The following is a 26,286-nucleotide window of genomic DNA, read 5'->3' as shown; positions in this document are numbered from 1 at the left end:
TTCAGGGACACAGGAACCTGGAATCCCTCTGGAGGTGCCCTCTGAACCCAAATGTCTGTTTACGTCTGTAAGACTGGGTGCACAGAAGTTGTTGGGATAGATGACTATAGCCCAGGTCAAGTAGAGGCCTGGGGGCTCTGGGGCCAACAGTGCTGCAGCGGGAGGGGAGGCACTGAGTGGGACCCGGGCCCTGACTTCTGTCTTCTTGGTTCTAGGGGTAAGGCACAGGGGGGCTTCCCCCACCTCAGGAGACAGGGGCTGCTGAGGAAGAGGAAGGAGGAGAGCAAAGAAGGCTGGGGTGAGCTGAGAGAGCCAGGGTTCTGGGGAGAAGAGCCAAACAGGACGGTCTAAAGTTAGCCCCCTACCAACCTAGCCCCAAGATGAAGGTGCCAGAGATTCCAGCCAGGCTCTGGAGGCAGCTCCATCCAACCTGGGGCCTCTTCCTCAGCCTTGGGGAAGGTGAGAGGCTAAACAGAGAGAAGGGACCTTTTGTGTCTGGGGGGAGGGGGGATGGTTAGGGAAGGGGGGAAAGGCAGTGCCTCCCTCTAAGGACTGGTGGGGACAAAAAGCCACCCTCAGTTAGCACCAGATGTCACTCACTTCCATAATCAGCTAAGTCAGATTATCCCCCAGAAAACAATCTGTAAAGGGGCAAAAGGAGCTTTACTCCTCTCAGAAGAAGTGCAGCCCTGCAAAGCGGCTTAGGCAAAGCCCCAAGAGCTCAGGCTCTTGACGTCACCGGTTTATTTAGCTGGGCCACTGCTGGGCTGGCAGAGTGCCGCGTGGGAGGCTGTTGGGCGCCTCCCACGCTGGCTGCTTACCTGGGGCCTAGAGGACACAAAATGTGGCTCCATAGCCAAGAGGAAGGACCAGGGATGGTGGGGACAGGGCAGAGCTGGGTTCAAATCCTCACTGTGTGACTAGAAAGCCCACAGACTTTAGGTCCCTTCCCTAGCTAAATGGAACCACATCTGTTCCCCACCGCCTCTGTGAGCATCAAGAATCAGGGTGGGGACACAGGGACAAGCCCAATTCCCATGTCTGGGGACCCCATCAATTTCCCTCCTGTACTGGAGAAGTCACTAGTTTGGAAAGGCACAGACAGGAGGGTCCCAGGTCTGTACCTGGAGCCTAACTCAGCCTCATTTAGAATAGGAAGGTTTTCCCTAATCTACATTTCCAACTCTTGAAAGCAGAGGCTGGGGCCACAGTGAGCTACAGGGCACCTGGCATCAAGGTGCCACCCCCAGGACAAGGATGGGGGGGGGCTCCTATTTTCCACAGTTCTCCTCCTATAACCTTCAGCTTCTGGGGTTTGAGCAACTCTGTCCGGCTGGTCTCTGGCAGCACCCAAGTTCGCAGCCATGGACAAGAGGTTGGAAGAAAGAGGCTTGCCGTCTGAGCCAGGCTGGCTGGAGAGATGAGAAGAGGAAGGGCATTGCAGCCAGAGAACATGCAAAGAGAAACACAGGGAGCCAGAGTGGATTCAAGAGCAGGGTGGTCTGGGAGGGAGGCTGACAGGAGCTGAGTCCTTTAGTGCAGTGGCCTTCGTGCACAATGACCAGGGGTGTGAACGTCAGGTCAGAGTTTTAATTTAACACAGGCTCTGCTGGGAAGGCAAATGGGAGAGATTGGGTCTCAGCAAACTGAGCCTGGAACTAGGAGGGGGACTCCACCCTTGCCCACCCAATCCTGTCAGCACCAGAAAGGGCTCCTGAGTCGGGGGTGGGGAGGGGGAACCAGGGAGGAAGGGCCACTAGCTAGAGAAAAGGCAACTGGCAAAGGCGTTGCTATGGAGATCAGGCTCTAACCTCCCAGCTCCCAGGAGACTGGTTTCCAGGGAGAGAAAAACCAGCTTATACTTCAGGCAGGACAAGACGCTGGTGGGAAGAGGCTGGGTACCCACCCCTCAACCTGCTGGCCTTAGGGAAGAGTGACCAGAGAGGAGACGCTCCACCTTTGCACAGCACTCGAAGGCCAAGGAGGCTGAGGGAACGGGTTCAAGCAAGACTCAGCCTAGGAGACTCAGCCTGCTCAGGTCTTGGAACCTCCTCACGCCTGACAGTGGTGCAGGGAGGGCTGCTGAGATCATACAGGCTTGGGGTGAGCGGCTGCCTCCAGGATACTTGGAGATCCCTGAACAAAGGAAAAGGCATGGGTGTGCCTACAAGCATAGCACTTGCACCAGTGTTCCGGGTCAAGGGGAGCACACACACAAACCCTGAGGCTCCTGGGAGCAGGGCTGGCTCCAGGTTTGTCAGATGGTTCTAGACATAACGAAGACAACCAGAGGGTAGTAGGGCGGGTGCATGCTGGTTTGTGACTGGGGATCCCTGGTGAGTGACAGTTGAGCCAATGCAGGAGGGAACCCTGGGTAATTTAGCAGGAGGGTGTCTTAGGCCGAGAGTAGTGGAAGTGGGGGTGGAGGGGGGGCAGGGTTAGACCTGGACACTCAGGAGGTGAGAGATCAAGGCCACAGGGGATGTGATGTCTGGAGCATCCTGGACTGTGGACAGGAAACAGACGTGACAAGGGATGCTTTGACCTTCCTCAGCAAAGCTTGTGCTGAAGCCAGAAAGTAGATGCTGGGTGGGAACCAGTGTGACCAGACCCTGGCGGGGCAGTGAGGTCAGAAGTGACCAGAAATCCTGGGATAGCCATCTGCTGCTCCCCCAAGAGGATGCCTGGGAGCCCAGGGGCTCACTGCACCAAAACCAAGGCTGTCAGCCGCGTAACCAGGAGACCTCCTTGCGTCAGCAGAAGTGCGAGGCGGGGGCGGAACTAATTGCCTGTCACTAGCTAATAGCCTGTTTCATCTTACGCCAGAGCCTGCAAGAAGTGAAGTGAGTACAGCCTCAGAGGAGGTTTCTTGTGGCCTCAGATGTCCCCAGCACCGTGACTGAGTTCTGGTGCACCTGGCTCTCCCCTTGGGAGACACACCCTGTGTACCTGACCAGGTGTCCTTCCCAGCTGTCAGGGCTCCCAAGATACCAACCGAGCCCAGGATTGCCTCCCTCTCCCCACGCCCCCAGCCAAGCCAACTCTTTTCAAATCCTCTGAACCTGAAACAGAGCCAACCCAAACTCATAAGTTACCACGCCACACTCTCAGGTCCCCATTCGTCATCCTCCCGCCTCTGCGATCCCCAGGGGTTCAGAGCCTCTAAACTATACATATCTCTAAACTAGCCTGCACCTGGACCCCAAGCAGGGGTCCCACATGACCCATGCTTGCCACCCCACTTCCCCTGGGAACTTTCCCAGCAAGCATAACACCTGTCCATCAGAAGGGCTCAGGGGCTACATGGCCACAGCTTTCTCTCAAACTCAAGACCTTCCTGACTGTCAGAACTGCTGCGTGCTGCATGCTGCATGCTCATCCTTCAGCATGCTGCATGCTCATCCTTCAGCATGCTGCATGCTCATCCTTCAGCCCTTCTTTACAACCTCCAGGTCAGAGAAGGGCATTGGGTTTTGGAGGTGGCACTGGCCCCGCCCCCAAGGATTCCCCAGGGTCAGACATGTATCTGGAAATGAGCTGGGAGCTTCTATCTGGCTTCCATTTTTCCTCAGCCTTCTCCACTTCCTTCTGTTTTAAACTTCTGCCCACATCAGCCTCCCTCCCAGCCCGCGCAGGGAGCCAGAATCACCTCTGAGAATTTAAACAAAGCTGTAGGTTTTTGATCTCTTTGTCTGTCCTCTCTTGCCCAGGGGACAGGGTCAGGTGAGAGAGTAATTACCTTCTTTTCTCCCCTCCCACTCCCTCCCCTGCAGGTAAGCTAGAGATGTTCTCCAGGCTGGCCCCTCTGTCCCTACAAGCTCACTCCTCCTGCCCAAGTTCACAAGATCACACGCATGACCTTGAGAACCGCAGAGCTTTCTGTGTTGGATGGTGCATACCCAGGGATCTCACCTTGTCCCACCCCAAACCAGGGTACTTACCAAACCGGCCCATCATGATCCTGTGAACAAGAAGAAAGGGTCAGATGGACACTTAGACCAAGTCTCAGAGCCAACCAGACCCTAGCACTCAGCCCCCTTCCCCCCACCCCCCAATAGGAATGGATACACATACACACACCCTGCTCTAGCCTAACAAAAGTGAGGGACACGTGCAGGCGACTAATCAGCACAAGAGTGACAGCAAACTACCCTCATTCCCAACACAGTGACCACCCTGGTGTATCATTTAGAGAGGACATCATTTGCATCGTGGGAACTGGGAGCCTGTTGATTCTGGCAGCCACGCCCAGCAGATAGAGCAGCGTTGCTCAACCTGTGGGCTGAGATCCTTTTAGGGGATTAAATGACCGTTTCCCCAGGATCACATATCAGATATCCTGCATCTGACATTTATATTATGATTCATGATAGTAGCAAAATTACAATCTTGAAGTAGCAACGAAAAATAGTTTTATGGTTGGGGGGGTCACTACAACATGAGGAACTGTATTAAAGGGTCTCGGCATTAGTGTGGTTGAGAACCACTGAGATAGAGGGCTAATGTGGAAGGAGTCTGGAACTTCCGGCTTGAAAAGCCATTTGAATGCTTAACGATAAATGAGCATTTGTGAGAACTTGGAAAACAGGCTGGAAGAACCTGGCTGGTGAAGTTTCAGAGGGGATTTTTAAGAGGCCTTCAAATACTCTATGGGGCTATTTATGCAATATTTTTAAAGTAATCCGTGACTCTGGTCAGCTGGGACCGAAGGATCAGCTGTGATAAACAGGACACCAACACCATTAAGGTGAAATCTGGGAAAATGTCTCCTCAAGGCCACAGACGCTGTGTTCCAGAGGCTGCCTTGGGGGCTGGCATCTGGCCTTAGTAATATATAAGAGAGGCTACCTTGGTCCGTCAGACGCCAGCAAGCCCTCAGATGTACATATCACAGGACCAGGCACAGCAAGAACTGCCTGGCTGAGCCCATTCATAGCTGAGTGCGGGCTTGTGAGGAAAGGAAATGAACTTAGGGGTGATGTCTCACGAGACAGACCACCAAGCCCCCACCAAGTCCTTACCCCACCCCCTGTTCCTTGAACTTGCCCTTCTGCAGCCATAGGCCCACGGTGCTGTCACAACACACACCAGCCTGTCGTTCCTCCCAACACCCCCAATCCCAACCCCCTCCCCAACTATCTGCCTTCCCCTGGGAACTACATGGAACAGAACACACACACATCCCAGAGCACACTGCCATGTCTTCAGCTTATCTGTCAGCCCACTCTCCATGCCTGATGGATTCTGTTCCAGTCAGCTGTGGAAAGGCCATACTGAATACACAGTCAGTCTTAGCGTCTCTGTGAACAGAATTGGTGAGCTAGCTGACACCGTCCATGTTTTAAACACTGAAACCGGTTTCTTCAGAAGGATCAGAGGTGTCGAGTTCCTCCGGTCCATCCTGGGGTACCGTGGGCCCTCACACATGGTACACTATCTGGTTGGCTATTAGGATCAAGTTTCTCTAGGCTTTTGAAAAGTATGGCTTGCTCAAAGAGACCAGAGGACTCAACAGTGTCCACCTTAGGACAGTTCTGACTGATCACATGGTAGCTCCCTCTAAGAGAGCAACTGTTGATAGACAAGGGGAGAGGAAAACTAGAAAACAAGCAGGACTTGACTGGCCAGTGTGAGCGTGAGTCTCGGTGGCTATCCTGAGCTAACACACCTGGCACCCTGACATTCCTTTAATTTTTTTTTAATTGTGTATAATGTATATGGTGTGTGTGTGTGTGTGTGTGTGCGTGTTGTATGTGTGTGTTGTATGTGTGTGTGTGTGTGAGTTGTATTTTTGAGGCAGGGTCTCTCACTGAACCTGAGACACACTGATTTGGGTAGAAAGACTAACCAATGGGCTTCAGAGATCCACCCGTCTCTGCCACCCCCATGATGGAGTTATAGATACATAACCCTGTCCCTGAATTGTGTGTGTGTGAGTGTGTGTGTGTGTGTGTGTGTGCGCGCGCGCGTGTTTAACATAGGTGCTGAGTATCGGGTCCCTCATGCTCACACAGTGAGCACTTCACTGACTAACCCATCCCTTCAGTTCACCTCCTAAAATAAGGAATGAGAGACTCTCTTTGAGGTGAGAGACGGACATGGGAAGCCCAAGAGGGACTGTGTGGAGAAAGAAGGCAGGCAAGTCACTCCACAAAAAAAGCACACACTAAGACTAAAGAGTATGGAGGAATGAACACAGGCTCCCCCAGGCTAGTGTCCCGGGCTGAAGCCAGGGCCTTGGGCCTGAGGCCTTGCATGAGGCATGGGTCCCTGAGGTACAGAACCCTGAGGAGCGGCTGCCATCCACTTACTCTGTGGTCGTGGTCAGCTCCTCTGAGATGTGGCTGGAGTGCAGCAAGCCTTCTCGCTTCTGAAAACCCCAAAGCAAACAAATCATCAAGACAGACAGACCACGGAGCAGGGGCAACACAGAGGACAAACACTGATCTCATGGGAAATCCCTTCATGGTGACCCTGGGCAGGACGCCAGCCTAGAAAGGGAGAACCATGTGCCCCAGTGCACACTTCACGCCTGGACGGGTATACTCCAGACGACACGAGGGACTACCCTCACATTGTTCTCCGTGGTACCCTGGGATATGGTCACTAAGCAAAGCTTGGGAGAAACATTCCAGGCAAGAAACACCAACTAGAGACCATATTCTGCGGTTGAGGCAGGAGAGATGGGTAGTTCATGAGTCATGTGGGGTGGGGGTGGGGGGACAGGACTCCAGAGAAAGAACATGTGGGCACTTGCTCAAACGGGATCCCCCAAACATGTCTACCCAGGATGTTGGAACCTGCTTTTCCTTCTCGGCTTCCAATACTAGTTAAGAATGGCCACATAGTGGTGAGCTCTGCAGCTGGGGTGAGTGGGATACCCCAAAAGGAAAAAGTAGAAACAGAGAGGGCCGTGGCAGTGCACGAACATGGACACTGAACACAGCCAGCCTTGGCAGAAACAGAACAGGGTAAAGAGAGCTGCTTTCCTAAAGTCCGGAAGTGCTGGGAGGAGAAATCCACCCGCCATTGGAAGCTCCAGTTAGTAGTGGTCCTTCATCCCGGCAACTCTGGCAGGCACACGGGGCAGTGGTAGGACAGCAGAGATGATGGCAGATAGCAGCCCGCATACACTGGAAGTTCCCAGAGGCCAGCCAAAGTAGCCATAACCGCAGGTCCCTGCTTGAAGCTCCTGAGGGACAGGAACCTGAGTCCTATCCAGGCAGCCCTCTCACCCTTCCCTGAGCTGGCTCTAGGGATCTTGTAGACTGGTCCTGGTGAACAAGTAAATGCAACTGGGGACGTCATATGGCTCATCCCAGTCTCATTCTGACTGGCACTCAACAGAGCCTGCCAAGGAAGACTCTGGGTATTGGGTTCGCTTATTTGCATAGGCATGAATGAGGTGCCTGTTGGTTGCCGGGCTTTGGTAAACTGGGAACCGGATAATTGAAAGGTTAGCAACATCACTCCGAGTCTGTAGGCCGATCACCGCAGCCATGAGAAATCCTTCCATTGCTGGGGGGGGGGGCGGGGGGGGGCTAAGCAAGGCTTGGGGTGGGGGTGGGGGGGTAAGCAAGGCTTGGATCTCATGCCTTCCAGCCTCGCATGGCCTCATTTCAAATAAGTTGGTGGGCCACCCGAGCGAGCGAACGAGCGAGCGAGCACACAGACAGTCTGGAGGACCTCAGGAGAGGCAGTAGACACTGGGAGGCTGAGAGGCTGCCATCCAGTTGAATCTCCTTGCCCAGTTTCTTTTCCTTTGGACTCAATGCAGACAACCCCGGAATCCCAGTCAAGGCGCAGCAAGCTGGAGGGGGCTTGCAAGGGCAGTCAGATTTTCCAAAAAACCCCCAGCTTGTCTTGGACCAGTGTGCAAGACTGAAAGAAAATACCCAGATGGTGAGCCCGCTCAGTACTCTTGAGGCCTGGACTGACGTAGGTAGGTTTAGGAACCGTTTTCCCATGTGTCCTTGGGAAGACTTTCCCGGCCCGCTGCCTAGGAGCCAGCAGCCAAGTCTAGGGCCGCAGGAATGGTCCCCCTGAGTTTGCGTCACTCTCGCTGACCACAAATATCCTGATGGGGAAGGAAGCAGGGAGAAATGGCAGGTGACCTTCCGCTTAATGTCAGACACGGGGCTTTCCCGGCAGGGTACCACTAAGCTCCCAGGGCAGTAGAGAGGTCGGAATGGCTTCAGAAAACACAGGCTCAGCCAGGTCCCAGTGGACCACAGACCACAAAACAGATAAGTTAAAAATCCAGAGAACAGAGTGTAGCTGAATGTCTCCAGACACATAAACACCGACATACAGGTCCCAAGTGTGACCTCAGCCCTTTGGCAGATAAGGTGTCTCTTCCAGGCCAAAACTGGTTATCCTCACCCAGGGTCCCCAGCAGTTCAGGCAAATGTCTGGCACCCAGTAGGTGCTTAATACGTGGTTCCTGGTAAAATTGTGCACAGGAACCAAACCCGGCCAGCACCTGTGTGCTTGAACACTAAAACACAAGACAGTCCTCACAGCAGATCCATGCCTGTCCCCCACTCCCCCGTTAGCAGGACCCCAGGTCCTGGCTCCCTTCTCTGAGTAAATCAAGAGAAATGAACCTAAAAAAAGAAATAATGGAGGATGATGGCTTATAATACGGAGCAAATGTGGAGAGCCTTTAATTTGGGCGTCTATTTCATTCTGCCGGTCACAGCCTCCTCCAGTGAGTAATAAGCACGTTCAAGGGGATTGAATTCCGACTCGGTGGCTTTGGGAAGAAATGAACGCTCTCTCCAGAAATCTGGGAAATTAAACCTCAACGCCCGTGTGCCGCTCTCAAAATCAACGCCATTGTCCCTGCTCCAATCATTTCTTGAAGCACCAGGGTGAGATATGCATTTTATCAAGAGGGAAAAATAAAAGGTAGGCTCTTGGGATGCAGGGGGGCGGGAAAAAAAAAAGGCTGGAAAACTACAAGAAGAAAACGTCGGCTTGCCTCGCCAGCAGAGATGGACAGAGAGACAATGGCCCTGCGTACTCACCCGAACGACCACCACCTGCACGGTGACATGCTCAGGAAGGTGAATGGGGGCCCTGAAGTGCATGGCCAGGGAGACGAGGAGATGCAGAATGGCCACTAGGTTCTTCCCATGGATAGCTGCGGGGGGGGGGGGGGGGGTAGCAAACAGAGGCCTCAGGTCAGACGGGGTAGCGAGCAAGGGACCCATCTCAAGGGTATGTCTTCTTCTTAAAGGTTTATTTACTTTATGTATATGAGTACACTGTCACTGTCTTCAGACTCACTTAAGGGAACGTCAGATCCCATTACAGATGGCTGTGAGCCACCATGTGGTTGCTGGGATTTGAACTCAGGACCTTTGGAAGAGCAGTCAGTGCTCTTAACCGCTGAGCCACCTCTCTAAGCCCCTCAAGATTTATTTATTTATTTATTTACTTACTTACTTACTTAATGTATATGAGTACACTGTAGTTGTACAGATGGTTGTGAGCCTTCATGTGGTTGTTGGGGATTGAATTTTAGGACCTCTACTCACTCCAGTCAACCCCACTCGCTCAGTCCCTGCTCGCTCCAGCCCAAAGATTTATTTATTATTATACATAAGTACACTGTAGCTGTCTTCAGGCGCACCAGAAGAGGATGTCAGATCTCATTACGGGTGGTTATGAGCCACCATGTGGTTGCTGGGATTTGAATCAGGACCTTTGGAAGAGCAGTCAGTGCTCTTACCTGCTGAGCCATTTTGCCAGCCCTCAAGGGTATCTCTTAAGAAGATCTCTAGGGAAGGACAAAGAGACCTCAGATAGACAGGGATGCTAAGGTCCCAGGGGCCTTCTGCTTGCTGATGCCTGACCTCTCTCTATTCTTTTCCTGTTGCTCCAAGGCAACTTGACAACCATGGTTTTATGTTTTGGTCTGTTTGTTTGTTTTAAGGCAGGGTCTCACTGTATAGCCCTGGCAGGCCAATACCAGCTGGCCTAAAAACTCACAGTGATTCACCTGCCTCAGCCTCCTGAGGGCCAGGATTAAAAGTGTATGATACCATGCAGGGCCCTGGTAGCCACTTTTAAGAGCACTGTCTTTTAAAGAGGGGAATTGCAGGTTGCAGAGAAAAGGGCCTGTCACAGCCACATATCCACCATAATAACACATGCCATTATCATTGGCACTGGGCTAACTTCTGACTTCTGCTCCTAGGCAATCGGCTGTCCCCATGGGGATGGGTGACAAGGATAGGGACTGCTCTAGGCTGCAGTCAGTCCTGGCTGCCTGCCCTGATGCTCTCTGAATGTAAAGTTTCAGTCTGAGTTGGAGCAAATCTTTGCAGTTGGTGGGACATCTCCTACCCATAGGCCCAGCACCTGGGGAGAAAGGATGGGTCGATCTAAAGTTATGCCAAGAAATCAAGGACAGAACCAGCCCCATCTCCACAGCCAAGATCTGGGTTCTCTATGCAGGCCACAGAGCCCTAGCCCTGAAGAGCAGTCTCGGGCACCAGACCACATCACACCTGCCTTGCAAAGAACCAGAGGAGGTAGGAACATGGGACAGAAGCCATCGGCTTTTTTAGTCAACTCATCCCTTCCTGCTCCCTCTGTGGTGACACAGCCCCCTCAAGCCAGCTGGCAAGTAACATTCCTGAGCTATCATGGGTCCCTGGGCATCTGCCTCCGTGGGCCACCCACAATGGGCCAGATAGGTTCGCTTTGTACAACTGTATGTACTGGGTGTCTGGTGGCAAGTCCCAACAAGAATTCCTTGGATTAGACATGCAATCTCAGCCTCCAGAAGGTGGAAACAGGAGAATCGAGAATTCAAGGTCAGCCTTGGCTACATATTGAGTCCAAGGCTAGCCTGGGCTACATGAGACTCTCCAAAACAAGTCCTGGGAAGACGACTCAGGTTCCTAAAATGCCTGCCACACAAGCACGAGGACTCATGTTGGGGTTAAAACGAGCCAACTGTGATGCCACAGCCTAATAATCCCAGCACTGGAGAGTCGGCAGTGGAAGGATCCTAAGCTCGCTGGGCAGCCGCACTGGTAAGCTACAGGTCTCAGTGAGAGAGCCTGACCCAAAACAAACAAGGGGCAAGCTTCTTGGGGAATGCTGTCTGAGGTTGACCTCTGACCTTCCACGCATGTGCACTCAGACCCACACAAAACAAACAACTCCTAGAGCTGTGCCTCTGAAGGTGGGGGTGGGTGGGGAGCACTGAGCACTGGTGTGTGTTTGTGCCCTTAACTGGGTGCTCCCCACCCAAGCTTTCCCAGACCTCTCTTCTGCCACCTGGGCTCTGGTAGAATAGGTCAAGAGGATGCATTGGTTCTTAACCACCAGGCCACCTGGGACACAACGGCCACAGTGACAACCCCCAGGCAGAGGCCACTCACAGTCCACATTCCAACGCAGCGGCCAGCCATGGGGCCGAAGCAGGTCTTGCACGGCTTCCAGAACCGTCTGCAACTTCTGCTTCTGCCCGATCTCGGACTGCGTCACCTCTGCCACATTCAGCTTGCAGTGCGCCAGCTTTTCTGTGGAGACAAGGACACGTGTCACTAAGCAGAGTGTCAGAGCAGGAGGGACTGGAGCCACCTGTACCCTGGCTGGAGCAGAGGCACTAGGAATCCAGCCTCTTAGCCCACTCGTGGGCCAGTGGTGCTACGCTGAGCCAGGAAGCTGACTTGAGAGACCATTTCTACTGGGAGAAAGTTACGCTGCAATTGAAAGGGGACGATAAGGATGGAGGCTGGGAACAGCCTATGTGCAAGAAGTGGGAAAGAAACCTTCAAGATGTATATGGGGACCAAGCGTGGTGACAGCCAGGCACCAGAAACCACAGTGGAAGGAGGGAGATGACTCAAAAGTTGTCCTCTGGCCTGCTGCTAGCTAGAACATTCTAGGTGTGCCTGAAAAGCTGGGCCCGGGAAACCTCAGCCTCATGACCCAACGATGACAACGCCAGGTGACATGCCAACACAGACGGAGACATCTCAAAGCCCCACCCACCCCTAGATGAAGAACCATGGGCTGCTGAGAGAAGGAATACCAGTCTCCTCCAGGAAGGAGGATTCCCCCTACCTGATTATTCAGTACCGAGTGGTCAGCCCTACATGTGCACACACACACACACACACACACACACAAACAGCAGGAAATGGACTCATTAGGTTGTACACAGAGAGACAGACAGACAGACAGACAGACAGAGACCGGGAGCGGGGATAAAAATAATAAAGAAGCAGTCATGAACTCGAGAGGGACTGGGGGACATGGGAAGAGTTGGAAAGGTAGAAATGATGTTAAGATAGAACTCATGTGGGGGCTGGAGAGATGGCTCAGCGGTTAAGAGCACCGACTGCTCTTCCAGATGGTCCTGAGTTCAATTCCCAGCAACCACATGGTGGCTCACAACCATCTGTACCGGGATCAGATGCCCTCTTCTAGTGTGTGTCTTAAGACAGTGACAGTGTACTCATATAAATGAAAAATAAATAAATCTTTTAAAAAGGAAGATAGTACTCATATATATAGAATTCTCAAAACAACAAAACAAAACAATTTAGGCAAGTAGATTTCTGTGAGTTTAAGGTCAAACTCTGGGTGTGTCAGGGTTCCACAGTGAAACCTTGTCTCAAAAGGTTGTCATCTGACCTCTACAGGTATACACACACACTCCCTTAATACACCATACAATAACACTACTACTGATAATAATTTTAAAACCAAAGTCAAAGGTGCAGTGAGGGATGCAAAAGAGGAAGTTACTGGGTTGGCTGCAGAGGGCAGATCCTGAGGCTGGGGAGGTGGGGTGTCCCAGTGAGGTCCCACACTGCAGATTTTCATTTTGTTTTGTTTTGTTTTGTTTTGTTTTGTTTTGTTTTGCTTTGCTTTGCTTTGCTTTGCTTTGCTTTGCTTTGCTTTGCTTTGCTTTGTTTTGTTTTGTTTTGTTTTGTTTTTCGAGACAGGGTTTCTCTGTATAGCCCTGGCTGTCCTGGAACTCACTCTGTAGACCAGGCTGGGCTGGAACTCAGAAATCCGCCTGCTTCTGCCTCCTGAGTGCTGGGATTAAAAGCGAGCACCACCACCGCCCGCTGCATCCTGCAGACAGCAGAAGAGCTGACCCTGCTAACTGCAGGAGCCAGAATTCGGGGACAAAGACACTGAAGTCCTGGGCCCGGTTAACATGAGTTGAACAGAGCTTTGTGTGACCTCCATGGGGTTCACAGTCTCAGCGACAATGGGGCTGATGGCAGGCGTGCATCCTCGACTAAGGATGCGGTAATCACATTCTAGGAAATTGCCTCCAGTCACCCTGGGTCTGGGCCTTTGCTGGTTGGCAGAGGAGACCTGTCAGGAAACATCACATCTTAGAATTAAAGACTAGGAGGGAACAGGGCTCCTTGCTCAGAGCAGGAGCCTCAGGAGCGCTGGCTGCTGCATCTTGGCTGCCTGCTCTCACCTGCTGCCTCCCCCATTCCCAAAGGAAATTGAAGGCGGCTGGGTCTCGTCCAGGTAATTGAATTCCGAAGTGAATGTGACAATTCTCACCAGAGTTCTTCCTGCTTGCTCTTAGAAATGACATAGTCACAAACTCAGCAAATCTCCAATCAAACTTCTTACTGTGTGGAAATGTTAGAGACGGGGAGAAGGGAGCCTGTGAGTGCAGGGAAGCAGCGCTAAGAGATTTTCTTTCTTTCTTTTTTTTTTTTTTTTTTTTTTTGGTTTTTTGAGACAGGGTTTCTCTGTGTAGCCCTGGCTGTCCTGGAACTCACTCTGTAGACCAGGCTGGCCTCGAACTCAGAGATCCGCCTGCCTCTGCCTCCCGAGTGCTGGGATTAAAGGCATGTCTCTAAATGCAGCCACATTCTAAGGTCTGAGGGTTTGGATGTTGCCTTAGTTGAGGCTATTATTGTTGTGGTAAAGCCCAAAAGCAGCTTGAGAGGAGAAGGTTTATTCGTTACTCATCCCAATCATAGTCCTCCCTCAGGGCCGGAATTCAAACAGGGCAAGACCCTGGAGACCTTACTTACTAATTAAGAAGATGTCCTAAAGCAGGGGGTCTCAACCTCTCTCATGTTGCTACCCTTTTTATTCTGTGACTCCCACCCCCCAACCATAAAATTACTTTCATGGCTACCTCACAGCTGTGATTTTTGCCATTGTTATGAATCACAATGTAAATATTTTTTGGAGCTAGAAGTTTGCTGCTGGGGGTCACAAGGTACAGGTTGAGAACCACTGCGCTGTAGGTTTGCCTACAGTCCAATCTTACAGAAGCACCTCTGCTCAGATGATTCGACCCAGTGTCAAGCTGACATTAAAAAGTAGCCAGCACTGGTGTCAATATACGAACGTGGGATTAGAGGATATGACCTAGCCCTAAAAGCCGGTCTTGCATCCCCATTGTCTTGCCCTAGGTGTCCATGATGCCGTAACTCCACAAGACAGGGCAGAGAGAGTTCTCTGCCTATCAATCACATAATGATGTGGTTGGGGCGGTAGATGTGCCACGGCCTCATCTTCCAACCCAGAAGAGACAGTGAAAGGTTAAGGTGACGCTCGAGCACAGCATGCAACCGAGGGCGATAGCGTAACTCGAAAGGACTAAAGATGTCCCAGTGAGTACCAGCTGGCCCCGGAGCCCCTCAGCATTCTACAGAGACATCCCACCCAGCCTACGGCCTTGAGGTAAAACCCTAATGCCTGGCCTGCCACAGGAATTGTTGCTTCCAGCATTCCTTCTCAAGAATAGGGGCTCCTCTTGGTATCCTAGCGGCTCACCCTTGATGAGTGTCACACAGCCAAGGAGGAAGGAGAAATGGCACCTGAGGTTGTCCTCCACACGTGCACCATGATACCCACATGCCCACACTCACATGTACACACCCATGCAAAAAAATATATAATTCAAATAACTAAGGAATATTTCCTCCTCTTCCTCCTCCTCCTCCCATGTGACACTCCTCGGGGTCCCTTCCCACAGGCTGATCTCACTGGACTTCTTTGCTGGCTACCCCCTCATCCTGACCAGGCCTGGCTCCACCACTGAAATCAGCCTTGTGGCCCTGCTGCTCGGCCAGCACCACTTTATTTGATCTAGCTCTGCTTTCAGAAAGCCCAAGACGCCACCACTTACATCAAGGTCACTTCTGGAATCTCTGGTCTCCGGGGGCCCTGTGAGTTATCACTGCATCCTGTCAGAAACAGTGCTGCCCACACAACCGTGCAAAGATGCACCGATGTCCTCTTCAGCCCTGAATACTCTTCCCATTGTCCTTTTCTCTGTCCAGCCCACTTGACATAAGAGGCTTGCAAGCTGCTTCTTTCAAGTACCGACTGGAGATATTCAAATGAGAGGGAATAACAACCACTTCACAATACAAGGACAGCAGAGCCTGGGCAAGCCTCGAGCCTCACTTTACAGGGCCCGGAGAAGCAACAGGGTGGGATTCACAGCCCCTTCAGCTTCAGGCCAGTACTGTATCTGCCAGGCAAGCAGAAGACGGAACCAAAAAAGATGTGCCCAAGAGGTGACCAACACCTGCTCTCAAAGATGGACCAGGGACACATCAATGCTGTTGATGCTCAACCATGGCCAGTAGTAGAGACACAAAGACAGAGCATGCCCTGTGATGCTGAGATGCAGCACCAACTGGAGGATTGCTCCAATGAAAAGGCATTGCCATGTGAGTTGGCGGGGGTGGGGTGGGGATGGGGATGGGGGTCAGAGGTTGAGAGTGCTTGCTGTTCAGTCATGAGGACCAAGTTCAGATTCCAGCACCCAAGTCAGGTGGCTCAAAAATACCTGAACTCAGCTCCAGGAGGAAAGTCTGGGTGTGGCAATGCCTGTCTGTAATCTTGGCACAGATGGGGGTGCCTGCGGAGGTGGAGACAGGAGGCTCCCTAGAGCTCACTGGTCAGTTAATCTTGCCTAACTGGTGAACTTCAGGGTCAGTGAGAGACTGTGCCTCGAGAAAGAAGGTGGAGAGCAACTGAGGAAGATATCTGACACTGACCTCTGACCTTCACTCACACACACACACACACACACACGCACGCACACGCATGCCTTGCCATCACCATCCCAATCACCATGTCCAAGGGTCAGAAAAAAGTTAAGTTGGTGCCACACTCCAAGCCCTGGAAAGGAGGCAGGTGGGCCACCCAGGGTAGCCGCCCCATCCACTGTGACCTTGTGGCACACCATTCAGAGCTCAGTGTGCAGCCTTAGCCTCAGCTGGGGGTCAGTCATCTCAGATGCTCCGTCTGAACATATGGTAAGCAGCTGGCAGCAGACAGAGCCAAGCCTGAGTGTACCACAGTATCCAGCACACCAGTGCCTGTAGAGCAAAGCCGAGCTCTGACGTTTTCGTGATAAAACCTAGGTGTCTACAAAACCATCCTCATGGTCCAGCCGTATTCTTTAAATCAAATTATTAACTGGGCAGTGGTGGCACACGCTTTTAATCCCACCACTTGGGAGGCAGAGGCAGGCGGATCTTTGAGTTCGAGGCTAGTCTGGTGTAGAGAGCAAGTACCAGGACAGCCAGAGCTACATAGAGAAACCCTGTCTCAACCTCCCACCCCAAATTAACTAATTAATTAGGTGTGGGAGAGCCTGTGTTTTGTAGGCATGTGTGCCACAGCATGCATGTAAAAGCCAAAGGACAGCTTTCAGAAGTCAGTTCCCCGCTTGCTCCACGTAGGTCTCAGGCATCAAAGGCCATCAGCTTAGGGCAAGCACCCTTCCAGCATCTCATCAGCTTCATTTTTAAGCCACAGAACCTTATTTAAGGTCTGGTATTCTTAACCAAACATCCACATTCACTCTTGACTATTTGGTATTCAGCCCACTGAGGAGTTTGAAACCCCACTCCAGGGAACGGTTAGTCCCATGGTGCTAAATGCCAGCTCTAGGTGGCTGCTCCCCGGTGGGAGCACTCCTGCCCCAGCAACAGGCTCCACACAGTTAGACTCAACCCAAATCCTCACCCACCATTCACTAGCTGCCCCGTCCATATCTCTGGCCTCCACACTCCATTCCTGAGTCTACCTCTGTATTCCACTCTGGCCATTTCTGAAGCCTGGGGCTCGGCTAACACCACTCACCCAGCTCCAACCCCAAACCCTCCATCCTACCCACTCTGCACCCAAAAGCCTAAGTGACCTTTGTAAACACAGGTCATAGTATGGCTTTGTTCAAACCCCTAGTGGCTCTTGTGACAGACTGGAAGGAAACCCTTTGTCTACCAGCCCAGCCAAATTCTAGATCCAATCTCCTTCCCTGCTCACAAAACTGCCTCAGCCTCTGGATCCTGCTTGCCTGGCCACAGACCCTCTGCCTCTGAGGTTGTACAAGGAACTCTGCTGGACCGTAAGCTTCTCGGATGGGTTACCATGGCCACCCAGATGTTCAGCACCTCTTTTGCCAGCCATCACCTTGTCTAAGGACATGACCTTCCCCATCACCACCGATAACCTAGCACTTTAGGCAATGTAAAGTGATGGACTCTGCACCAGTCCTGGCACAAAGGCGTATTTGGTAACACTAAGGAAAGCACCTCAGGGCTGGAGTGGTGACTCAGTGGTTAAGAGCACTGGCTGCCTTTCAGGAGATCTGGGTTTAATTCCCTGCATCCACAAGACAGCCCACAACCGGCCATAAACTCCAGTTCTAGGGGATCTGTTGCCCTCTTGTGGCCTCCACAGACACTGCATGCAAGTGGTAGACACTCGTGCAGGCAAAACATTCATGACATAAAATCAAAACAAATAAACGCTTAAAAAAAGAAAATTAGAAGAGTGGTCAAGATGCCCAAGCCAAGAGGCAGAAGAGAAAAGGGGGTGGGGGTGGGGTGTTGGAAGAAGTCAGAAAAGAACAGGGCAAAATGCCCTGGATAAAAAGGCATTTGGAGATGCTGAGTCCCTGGTCCCGCCCTTGGGTTGCTAAGGTAAGGAAAAACAGGACCTGAACGAACACGACTTGTGCCCAAGGCACCTGACAAACAGCTGAGAGAAAAGCCTTCGGAAGCCAGAGAGCCAATACCTCACCACCTCCCTCTGGCAACGAGGTGGCCAGAGGTGACAGCATAGCCTACAAGACATGCTCACAACAGGGCCAGCCACCATCAGAGCTGGTCCTGAGACTGTCATCCATTGTGGGTGTTTTTGTTTTTGAGAGAGAGAGGGGGGCTTTTGATATGTAGGCTAGGCTAGCCTTAAACTAGCAATCCTCCTGCCTCAGCATCCCAGGTGTAGGATGACAGGCATGAATCACTGCCCCAGGGTAAGGCATCGTGAACATTGCCACCCCTCACCACCGACTCTGTTCTCCATTCTCCTAGCCACTCTTCCCTCATTTCCCCCTGAGGCTCAGACCCCAGTGCTTTGTAAGGCCACCCACTTTAGCCATATGGCACCTGTATGGCCTTTAACTACCCTTGAGACCCACAGCATCTGTCACTGTCTGCTCAGACAGACTGCAGCTCCAGAAGGGCGGGGTAGATCGATGTCTGCTTCGTGACTCACTGACCTAGAAGCCAGTGTTCAGGGAGGCTCAGGATCATTTGATGGAGAGGCTGTCCACCTGACCATCTTTCCTTCCACCCATCTCTCTGGAGAACACACTCAATCATCCTTAGCCAGAACTTGGGGGGACAATAAAGCCTGGAAGCACGAATGAGGACAATGACATGTTCTGAATCAGGACAAGGACATGTCCTCTCAGATGGGTTTGTTGGAGATCAACCCTCTCTCCCACCCCATCCTAACAGTGTTTATAACTAGATGAAACACGGGTGGCCTGAGAGATGAGATAAGGGGCCTGAATCCTCACTGAACGCTGTTTCTTTGGTCCATGACTGCATGAGCATCCGAGATGACCTGCTGCAGCCCCAAGGCTGGGTATGCACTGGCCAGCAAAGAAACCATGGATACGGACAGCAATGAAACCCCAGATGGGGCCAGCAGGAGGTGTACGCCAAGCTCTGGGTCTGTTCCCAAGAGCCCCAGGGCAGGAAGGATGGTGCTACATGGCGGGGTCCTGGCACTCACCCAGAAGTTTCTGGAGCACCTGGCCATCGTACAGGTCCTCCTCCAGCTGCTTCACAATGATGCGCTCCTCTGCCAGCACATCGTTGATCCAGTCCAGAAGTACCTGGGGCAGGTGAGAGGCATTGTCACAGAGTTGCTAAATAAAGCCAGGGTCAGAGCAGGCTCGGGTGGGCAGCGGCCCAAACGCACAGGGGCTACCAGACACCTGCCTGGTGACCACGGAAGACAACAGGTGTCTCTTGGTCCGTGGCCAAGGTAAGAGTGGAGAACTAGATCCATACATGAAGCTAGGACTTCCTAACAGCCCCCAGCAGAGCCTGGCAGAACCCGGGTAGGCTGGGAACCTGCAGAGAGCATGGGTAGAGAGGATGACACCTATCTCCTAGCGGAAGAACTCGCAGGTGCACCTTCGAGCAGTGGGCGCTTGGAGGCGCCATATTCTTGTACACTGGGTTGAGTTGACCCTTGGGTTATTCAAATGCTGATTTCTCTGCTCTCAGATCCCATTTCGTAGCATTGTAATGCTTACACCAAACATCTCCTGTCTCAAGTTTGTGTAAACAATCCTTATCTTTTATCCTCTGCCTTGTCAATAAATGCTGATCACCCCAGTGGGTGGGCAGAGTTAAGAATAGGGTGGGATGTCCATCAATTAGAGGAAGGAGAGAGGAAGAGAGGAAGAGTCAGATCAGCTAGGATGGAGGATTTGAAGCCATAAGGAAAAGGTCTGGAGAAAGATCATGGAAACACACCTGAAGCCCAAAGAGCCAGATCAATAATGATATGCAAGTATCATGGGATGGATCTAGGAAATAGCCAGATTAGCATATAAGTTTCGATCACACCATTTAACTGCTCAGCTATTGAGGTGCAGTTTTAAATAAATATTGGATTTTCTGCGTGATTATTGGGGAATACTATGAGGTAAAGAAATACACCTGCCAGATTCATTAACCGCTAATATTTATATTACAGATATTCCATTTACAGGCACTAAATGAGTAAGTGCTGGGGAAAGAGAGAAAAGGGGACCATGAGCCATTACCCCCCCTCTTGTCCCCTCCTAGCCTGCTCTTTAGCAGCCCTGAGTCCAGCCAGGGTTCCAGGCTCATAAAAGAAGTCCCAGCATGGCTTCTGCTCAACGCACCCTGTAGACTATTTGGTCAATGTCAAATCAACCTGTTGCACCCCTCAGATCCCAAGAGCTGTGCGATGGTCGCCCCAATCCACTTTGTCTCCTGTCCCTGTAGAGAGTTCAGGCCTGTCCCCCCACAGCTCTGCTCCCCTCTCTCTCTTGTAGTCAATGAGATTACACAGTATGCAACTCCTCCCTCGCGCCTGGCTGCTCCATTAGCACAGTGTTTGAAACCCATCTCCACTGTAAACCCTACCTTCCCCCAACTTCTGCCAGGATGCTTTACCACCGCATGACACAAACGTAGGTATATCTTATTTGTCTTCCCCACCGCCGGACCATTGGGGGGTCCTGTCACTTTCTGTCCATCACACTGCTGTGAACACTGGTCAAAGTGTCTGGTTCCATCTTTCCAGACCCACCACCAGAAGGCTTTTCTTAAGAGGTTTTTCCACTCCGTGCATTGGGAGTCATGCTGTGGAAGCAAGACACCTGTACTGTCGAGTGTCTCTTGGACAGGGGCTTCCCAAGGATGCTACCCATTCACTGTCAACACCCAGAATATACAGCAGATGCCTGCCCAGGGTGCCGCTGTGACTCAGATTGTGGCTTTTCCTTGCCAGCAAAATGAACTAAGCTACCTAATCGGACCCCTTAGCCCCTGAGCGGGGGAGATCTGTGACCACTCTCAGAAGAATCAAAGTGCACAAAATCCAAAAGCAGTGTCTCATGACTCCCCGAAGCAGTGACCTGAAAAATCTCGTCACAAAGTCCTGACCCATCAAGTCCTGACTAGCTTCCAAGTGACCACAGAAGACTGGCCCAGACCGACACTCACAGGGAGTGCCGAGCCTATGACTCACCCGTGTCTGGGGTAAAGGGCCACCCTTGAAGCCCCAGTGTCCAAGCACAAGGGGCAGGGAGACAGAGTCAGAGCCCTCTCCAGCTCTCTGGCTGACTGGGCTCCAGTCTGGCTTGTGCTCTCTGGCCAGTGGGCGATGAAAGCCAGGATGCCAGGCCTGGCTGGAGAAAACAGGTTGCAAAGGGTCACATCCTGGATGCCTGCTTGTCCTCATGCTCAAGGGTCTAAGGTTTGTTCTCACACTGGGGGCTGCAAACCACAGCAAGGATTTCCAAGTCACAAAAACGGTAAGATCTCAACTTCACAAGGAATGAAAAAAAATGATGGTGTGATGAGGTCGCCGTGGTTACTGTGGTGGCTGGACTTACATCAACTTACAGAGCCAGAGTCGCCTGGAAGAGGAACCGCAAGAGAGAAAATGGTTCCACTAGATTTGGCCTGTAAACCAGCCTGTGGTATGTTTACTTGATTGGTGATTGACATGGAAGGGCCCCGCCCATTATGAATAATGCCACGCCTGGGCAGGTAGCCCTGGAAATCGAGCTGAACAAGTCAGGGTGCAGCACCCCTCCACAGCCTCTGCATCAGCTCCTGCCTCCAGGTTCCTGCTTTGAGTCCCTGCCCTGACTTTCCTAGATAATGACTACAAGCTGTAAGCCTTTCCTCTCCAAAGACGCTGTTGGTCATGGTGTCCGTCACAGCAACAGAAACCCTCAGACGTCGGGGAAGGATGAATCTTCTCAGCCTGTTGCCAAGATGGCGGGGGCGGGGTAGCATGTGCTTGATTTGTTGCCCCACCTCCAGCTGCGAACGCTGCTGAGCCTTCATTGCCAGGGTCTCCCCTGAGGATAAAACATGAATGAGTGTCCACACCAGGTGCCACGCTGGGCAGTAAGGATGAAGAGTGACGTAGTACAGTCCCTGCCCACAAGGGCAGTTACCCGTCATGGGTGTTAGGCTGAGAAGGGTGCAGATGTGGAAGGTACACACGTTGGACATCTACCACCGTGTCTCTGGTCACTCCCCGGCATGCTCGAGGCTCTTGTCACTCTACCCATCGCAGTAATCACTAGAACATGCCAAGCATGTATGCCACAGGACCTTTGCACCTGCTGTTGGGCAGTTGGCTATGGTATTTGCCTCGGTCCTGACCAGGTCTGCTTAAATGCTACCTCCCTGACTTCTCTGCAGGGAATGGCAGAAGGGCGTGAGGCTTGGAGAAACCTCCTTGCCACCTGATTACATTGCATATTCACTTGGCCCACGTCATGCCTTTCTCCCAGGTACACTGTGTGAGTTGATGAGTGAGCTGCTGGGCTCGGCACTTGTCCCCAGTGGCTACAACAAGAGCAGACTCAAGGTCTCAAACAAACCAAAGAACGGCCTGGGGAAATTCACATCTAGAAAGGGCTTAGACCTTTCTATAGGACTTTGCTTCCGGATGCTTCCTTCTTCGGTCCTGCTAGGAAATCTCGAGAGAATGCTTCCTCTATGAGAATCCAAAACTTAGAGAAGAAAAACAAAACGAACAACAACAACAAAAAATCCCTAAAGCTAGATCTCTGACCTGCTCTAAGCAAGAACAGAAGGCCAAAAGCTCAAAGGAAAAAAAAAAAAGTCTACACAACGGGCCAGGCTCTCAGGTCACCGCCAACCCTGAAGAGGTGGAGCTGACTTGGGGACACCACCCATCACCTCATCATTCTGCTCCCGGCCATCCTCCTTAATCTTTCATTTTACAAAAGAGCTTTTAAAGATAGCATCAGCCATTATTTTTAGGGACGCGCTCATCGGCGAGCTCCGAGTCCTGCGGGCGAATAAGGAGGACATATATTAATTACATCCTTACACGGCACTCCATCATGGCCAGCTCTGTGAGCTTGCTCTAACCAGAATAAAAAATTACTTTCCCCTTAGTTCCCTCTGAATTATAATCGGGCCTGCAGTCTGTCTTCCCCAGGGCCGTGACAGTTACGGTTTAATCACTTCCAAACAGAGACCTGGCTGTGTTGTCCCCAAGGGGATGGAGATGCGCCTTAGTGAAGGGGGTGGGAGTCTGTGAGACCTGAGCAGGGCAGAGCCCCTCCACAGGACCCGGACCCAAAGGGGAGAAAACAGTGTCAGGACAAGGGTAAGCCTTGCCCAGTAACTGAAGAGTGAGATGTGAAATCTGGTTTTGGAAGGAGACTCACCCCAGCATGAGGCATCTAGATGCTTCTGGCCAGTTTGCTTCATTTAAGGGCGGTGTGGTTGTACTGAGTTTTCCTTTCCAGCTCCAGGATGCATCACCCCAACAGCAATTCTCTGACCTCAGGGGTCTGTAGTCAGAGCGCTGTGACACTCACTGCCCAAAGTCGAGTACCCAGGTTACAAGCTCAGTCACTGGTCATCAGAAAAAAAGAACCACCCTCCCAGAGATCAACAGTGTGGAGCCCTTGACCATGCATGGGTGGGTCCCCTTAGGATCCTCCTGCATTGGAAGCTAACTGGGGGCTATCCAAATGCCCTCATTAACTGTGACCCAGGTGTGGCCAAGAGTGTGCGTGCTGTAGAGGAGATCTCACGCTCGGATAACTTTGAGAGTTTCAGAGCTCTGTGCCAGACCCTGGAGACAAGGTCCAAACGGCACTCCGCATCAGACACTGAGCACAGAGGCCTCTCCCTGGCAGAAAAGTGCAGGACACTTTTAACAGACCAGTGAACGTGAAGTATCTCAGCTGTGAGCTCCAATACACTGTCCACCAACAGGGAATCTAGTCGATTCCAGCAGACACTAGAGTAAATGGCCACAGGAAGAAACCCCAGCAAAGGACACCAGGGTCTTGGAGGCTCCTGGGACCGCAGAATACAGGTCCACTTCTAAAGTGATGCCCAACTGGCCAATGTGCAGCTCCCCACCAGACCTGGTCCCTCTCTGTGCCCATCATCAGATAATGAATGGCCGTGGTTTGAGGCACTCCACTTTCCCCTGAGTTGGGATTGGACCTTCGCCCCTTAATAGCCCAATAAGCACGACAGATGCTCAAAATAGTTTTTAATAGTCAACCTCATTCCAGTGCCTGCCCAGCCAGGGCCAGGGACTTCAGACAAAAGGCAGAGGGCAGCCCGCAGCACTGCAAAGATGTATCGTAAAGTAGTGGGCGACAGAAAAGGCCACTAAGACACCAGAGGGAAGTTGGAGAGGGCAGACACCGGGAAGGGGAGAAACAAGGTCAGCCAGGCTTCCTCAGAACCTCAGCCCTGGCCCCAAAGACTGGGAGAGTCTGTGAAGGACAGACGCCACAATGAGATCTGAGTGTCCAGCAAGGCAAGATTGCCAGCTAGATCATCCTCTGACCTGCTCAGGCCAACATACCAGACAGGTTTAAGTTTTAAAATACATTGGGGGTAGGGACAGGCATATGGTTCGGCCATGGAGCCGAGTCCTGGGTGCCACCACCAGCTGTAGGAAATGGCAAGGGACAAAACACAAAACCTGCTCCTGAACAGCCCCCTCACAGTGTATCCCCACGGGGGATCCTCACAGAGAACCTCTAGAAGTTGGGTCACTGGTCTGCAGCACAGACAATGTCCTGAAACACTGGCACGCATATGATGACCCTGGGCACTAAAGTTCTCGAACCATTTGCATAGAGGAGCAATTACCCAGAGCCCACCCTTTCTCCTCTTCTCCCACAATCCATTTCCTGGTCCCAAGCATGTCTTCCCCCCAGCCCCCATATAACTGTGACCTTAAGGACAACAGCTTCCTGTGGGGCCTGGTATCCTTTTGGTGAATTGTCAACCCTAAGATAGCATGGGCCCCCTGAAGTTGCCTGGGGGTCTTTAGGAAACTGTCCCTTCTAACCTTATACCTAGGGGTATAACCCTATACCCACACGTGTCTCAGAACCCTCCCTGGCTGAGAAGTTTGACACTTTGTACAACCTCCAGCATAGCCACAAAATCAGCTGATGAGTCCCCCAAGTCCCCAGATTGCTCCCCCTGTCCATGGTATTTACATTCATATTTGAAAGTGCTAGATCGGGCTGGAGAGATGGCTCAGGGGTTAAGAGCACTGACTGTTCTTCCGAAGGTCCTGAGTTCAAATCCCAGCAACCACATGGTGGCTCACAACCATCCATAATGAGATCTGATGCCCTCTTCTGGGTGTCTGAAGATAGCTAAAATGTACTTAGATATAATAATAAAGAAGTCTTTTAAAAAAAAAAAAAGAAAGTGCTAGATCAAGACCAGCCTGCTCTGAGATGAGATCTCAGGCTGGTTCGAGAAGTTTGGTCTCTGTGTGTATAGCTGCAGCCAACGGGATGGTTGTAGGAACTCAGGCACTGCTGCGGGTGTGGAGACACTCTGCCTGGCCCGTGTGGATGGTCAGCTACAATGGGGAGGCTTCTCTTCCTATGGCTGCTCCAGGGACTTCCACAACTCTGGTGGCTTGCAACCACCCCATGGACTCTCTCATATGCTGGAGGCAAGAAGCCCTGTCCTGTTACACAGCTGAGGTCAAATGTCAGGAGAGGAGAACTGGCCCCTCTGGAGACTCTAAAAGGACCCTACCTGCTTCCCAACCTCCTCCAGCTTCTGGAAGCTCCCACAGACTTTGGCACACAGCTTTCGTCCTTCATCCAATCCAGCAGCTGGGGCCCTGCTTCCCCCTTCCTTGACGTCTCCGATTGCAGAGAGCCTAGGCCCCTCTGCACAGGCACAACCGTTATTCTGTCTTTTCTTGCTTGTTTGACTTTTTTTTGTTTGTTTGTTTGTTTTTGCTTTGTTTTGTTCTGTCTTTTTTTTCTCTCTCTCTCTTGGTTGTTTTTGTTTTTGTTTGAGACAAGATTTCTCCATGTAGCTCTGGCTGTCCTAGAACTTGCTCTAAAACACAGGCTGGCCTCAAACTCAGAAATCTGCCTGCCTCTGCCTCCCATGGGCTGGGATTAAAGGCATGCACCACCATCGCCCAGTGCACTGGTTAATCTTAATTATCAACTTGATACAATCGAGAATTAGTTGAAAGGAATGCTTACATTGGGTTGGCCTGTGGGCATGTCTGTGAGGATCTCATTAGTTGATGTGAGAAGACTGAGCCCACTATGGGTGGCACTAGCCCCTAGACCTATAGGGTTCCAAATAGGATAAGAGTGGAGAAAGCAGCTGCACACATCAGGCAAGCTGATTCATTCATTCTCTCTGCTCTCACTGTGGATGAGACTAGCTGCTTCAAGACCCTGCC

At 51.8% G+C, this 26,286-nt stretch overlaps 1 protein-coding gene across 3 annotated transcripts in view; it reads right to left on the bottom strand.

Moving 5' to 3' along the window:
- Parvb (parvin, beta) overlaps nt 1-26,286 on the bottom strand; it is an 83,647-nt gene that overhangs the window by 13,763 nt on the left and 43,598 nt on the right. For all 3 annotated transcript variants that reach the window (NM_133167.3, XM_006520532.3, XM_030248364.1), the window contains 5 exons: nt 19,063-19,165; nt 11,400-11,540; nt 9,030-9,145; nt 6,312-6,370; nt 3,942-3,961 (listed from right to left, as the gene is read on the bottom strand). In NM_133167.3, the coding sequence (NP_573395.1) occupies nt 3,942-3,961; nt 6,312-6,370; nt 9,030-9,145; nt 11,400-11,540; nt 19,063-19,165 (439 nt within the window). The remainder of the gene's footprint in view (nt 1-3,941; nt 3,962-6,311; nt 6,371-9,029; nt 9,146-11,399; nt 11,541-19,062; nt 19,166-26,286) is intronic.

The sequence above is a fragment of the Mus musculus genome, chromosome 15 (assembly GCF_000001635.26).
Source record: "Mus musculus strain C57BL/6J chromosome 15, GRCm38.p6 C57BL/6J".
In the NCBI taxonomy this organism is placed as follows: Eukaryota; Metazoa; Chordata; class Mammalia; order Rodentia; family Muridae; genus Mus; species Mus musculus.
This window is presented reverse-complemented; position numbering and strand designations above follow the sequence as displayed.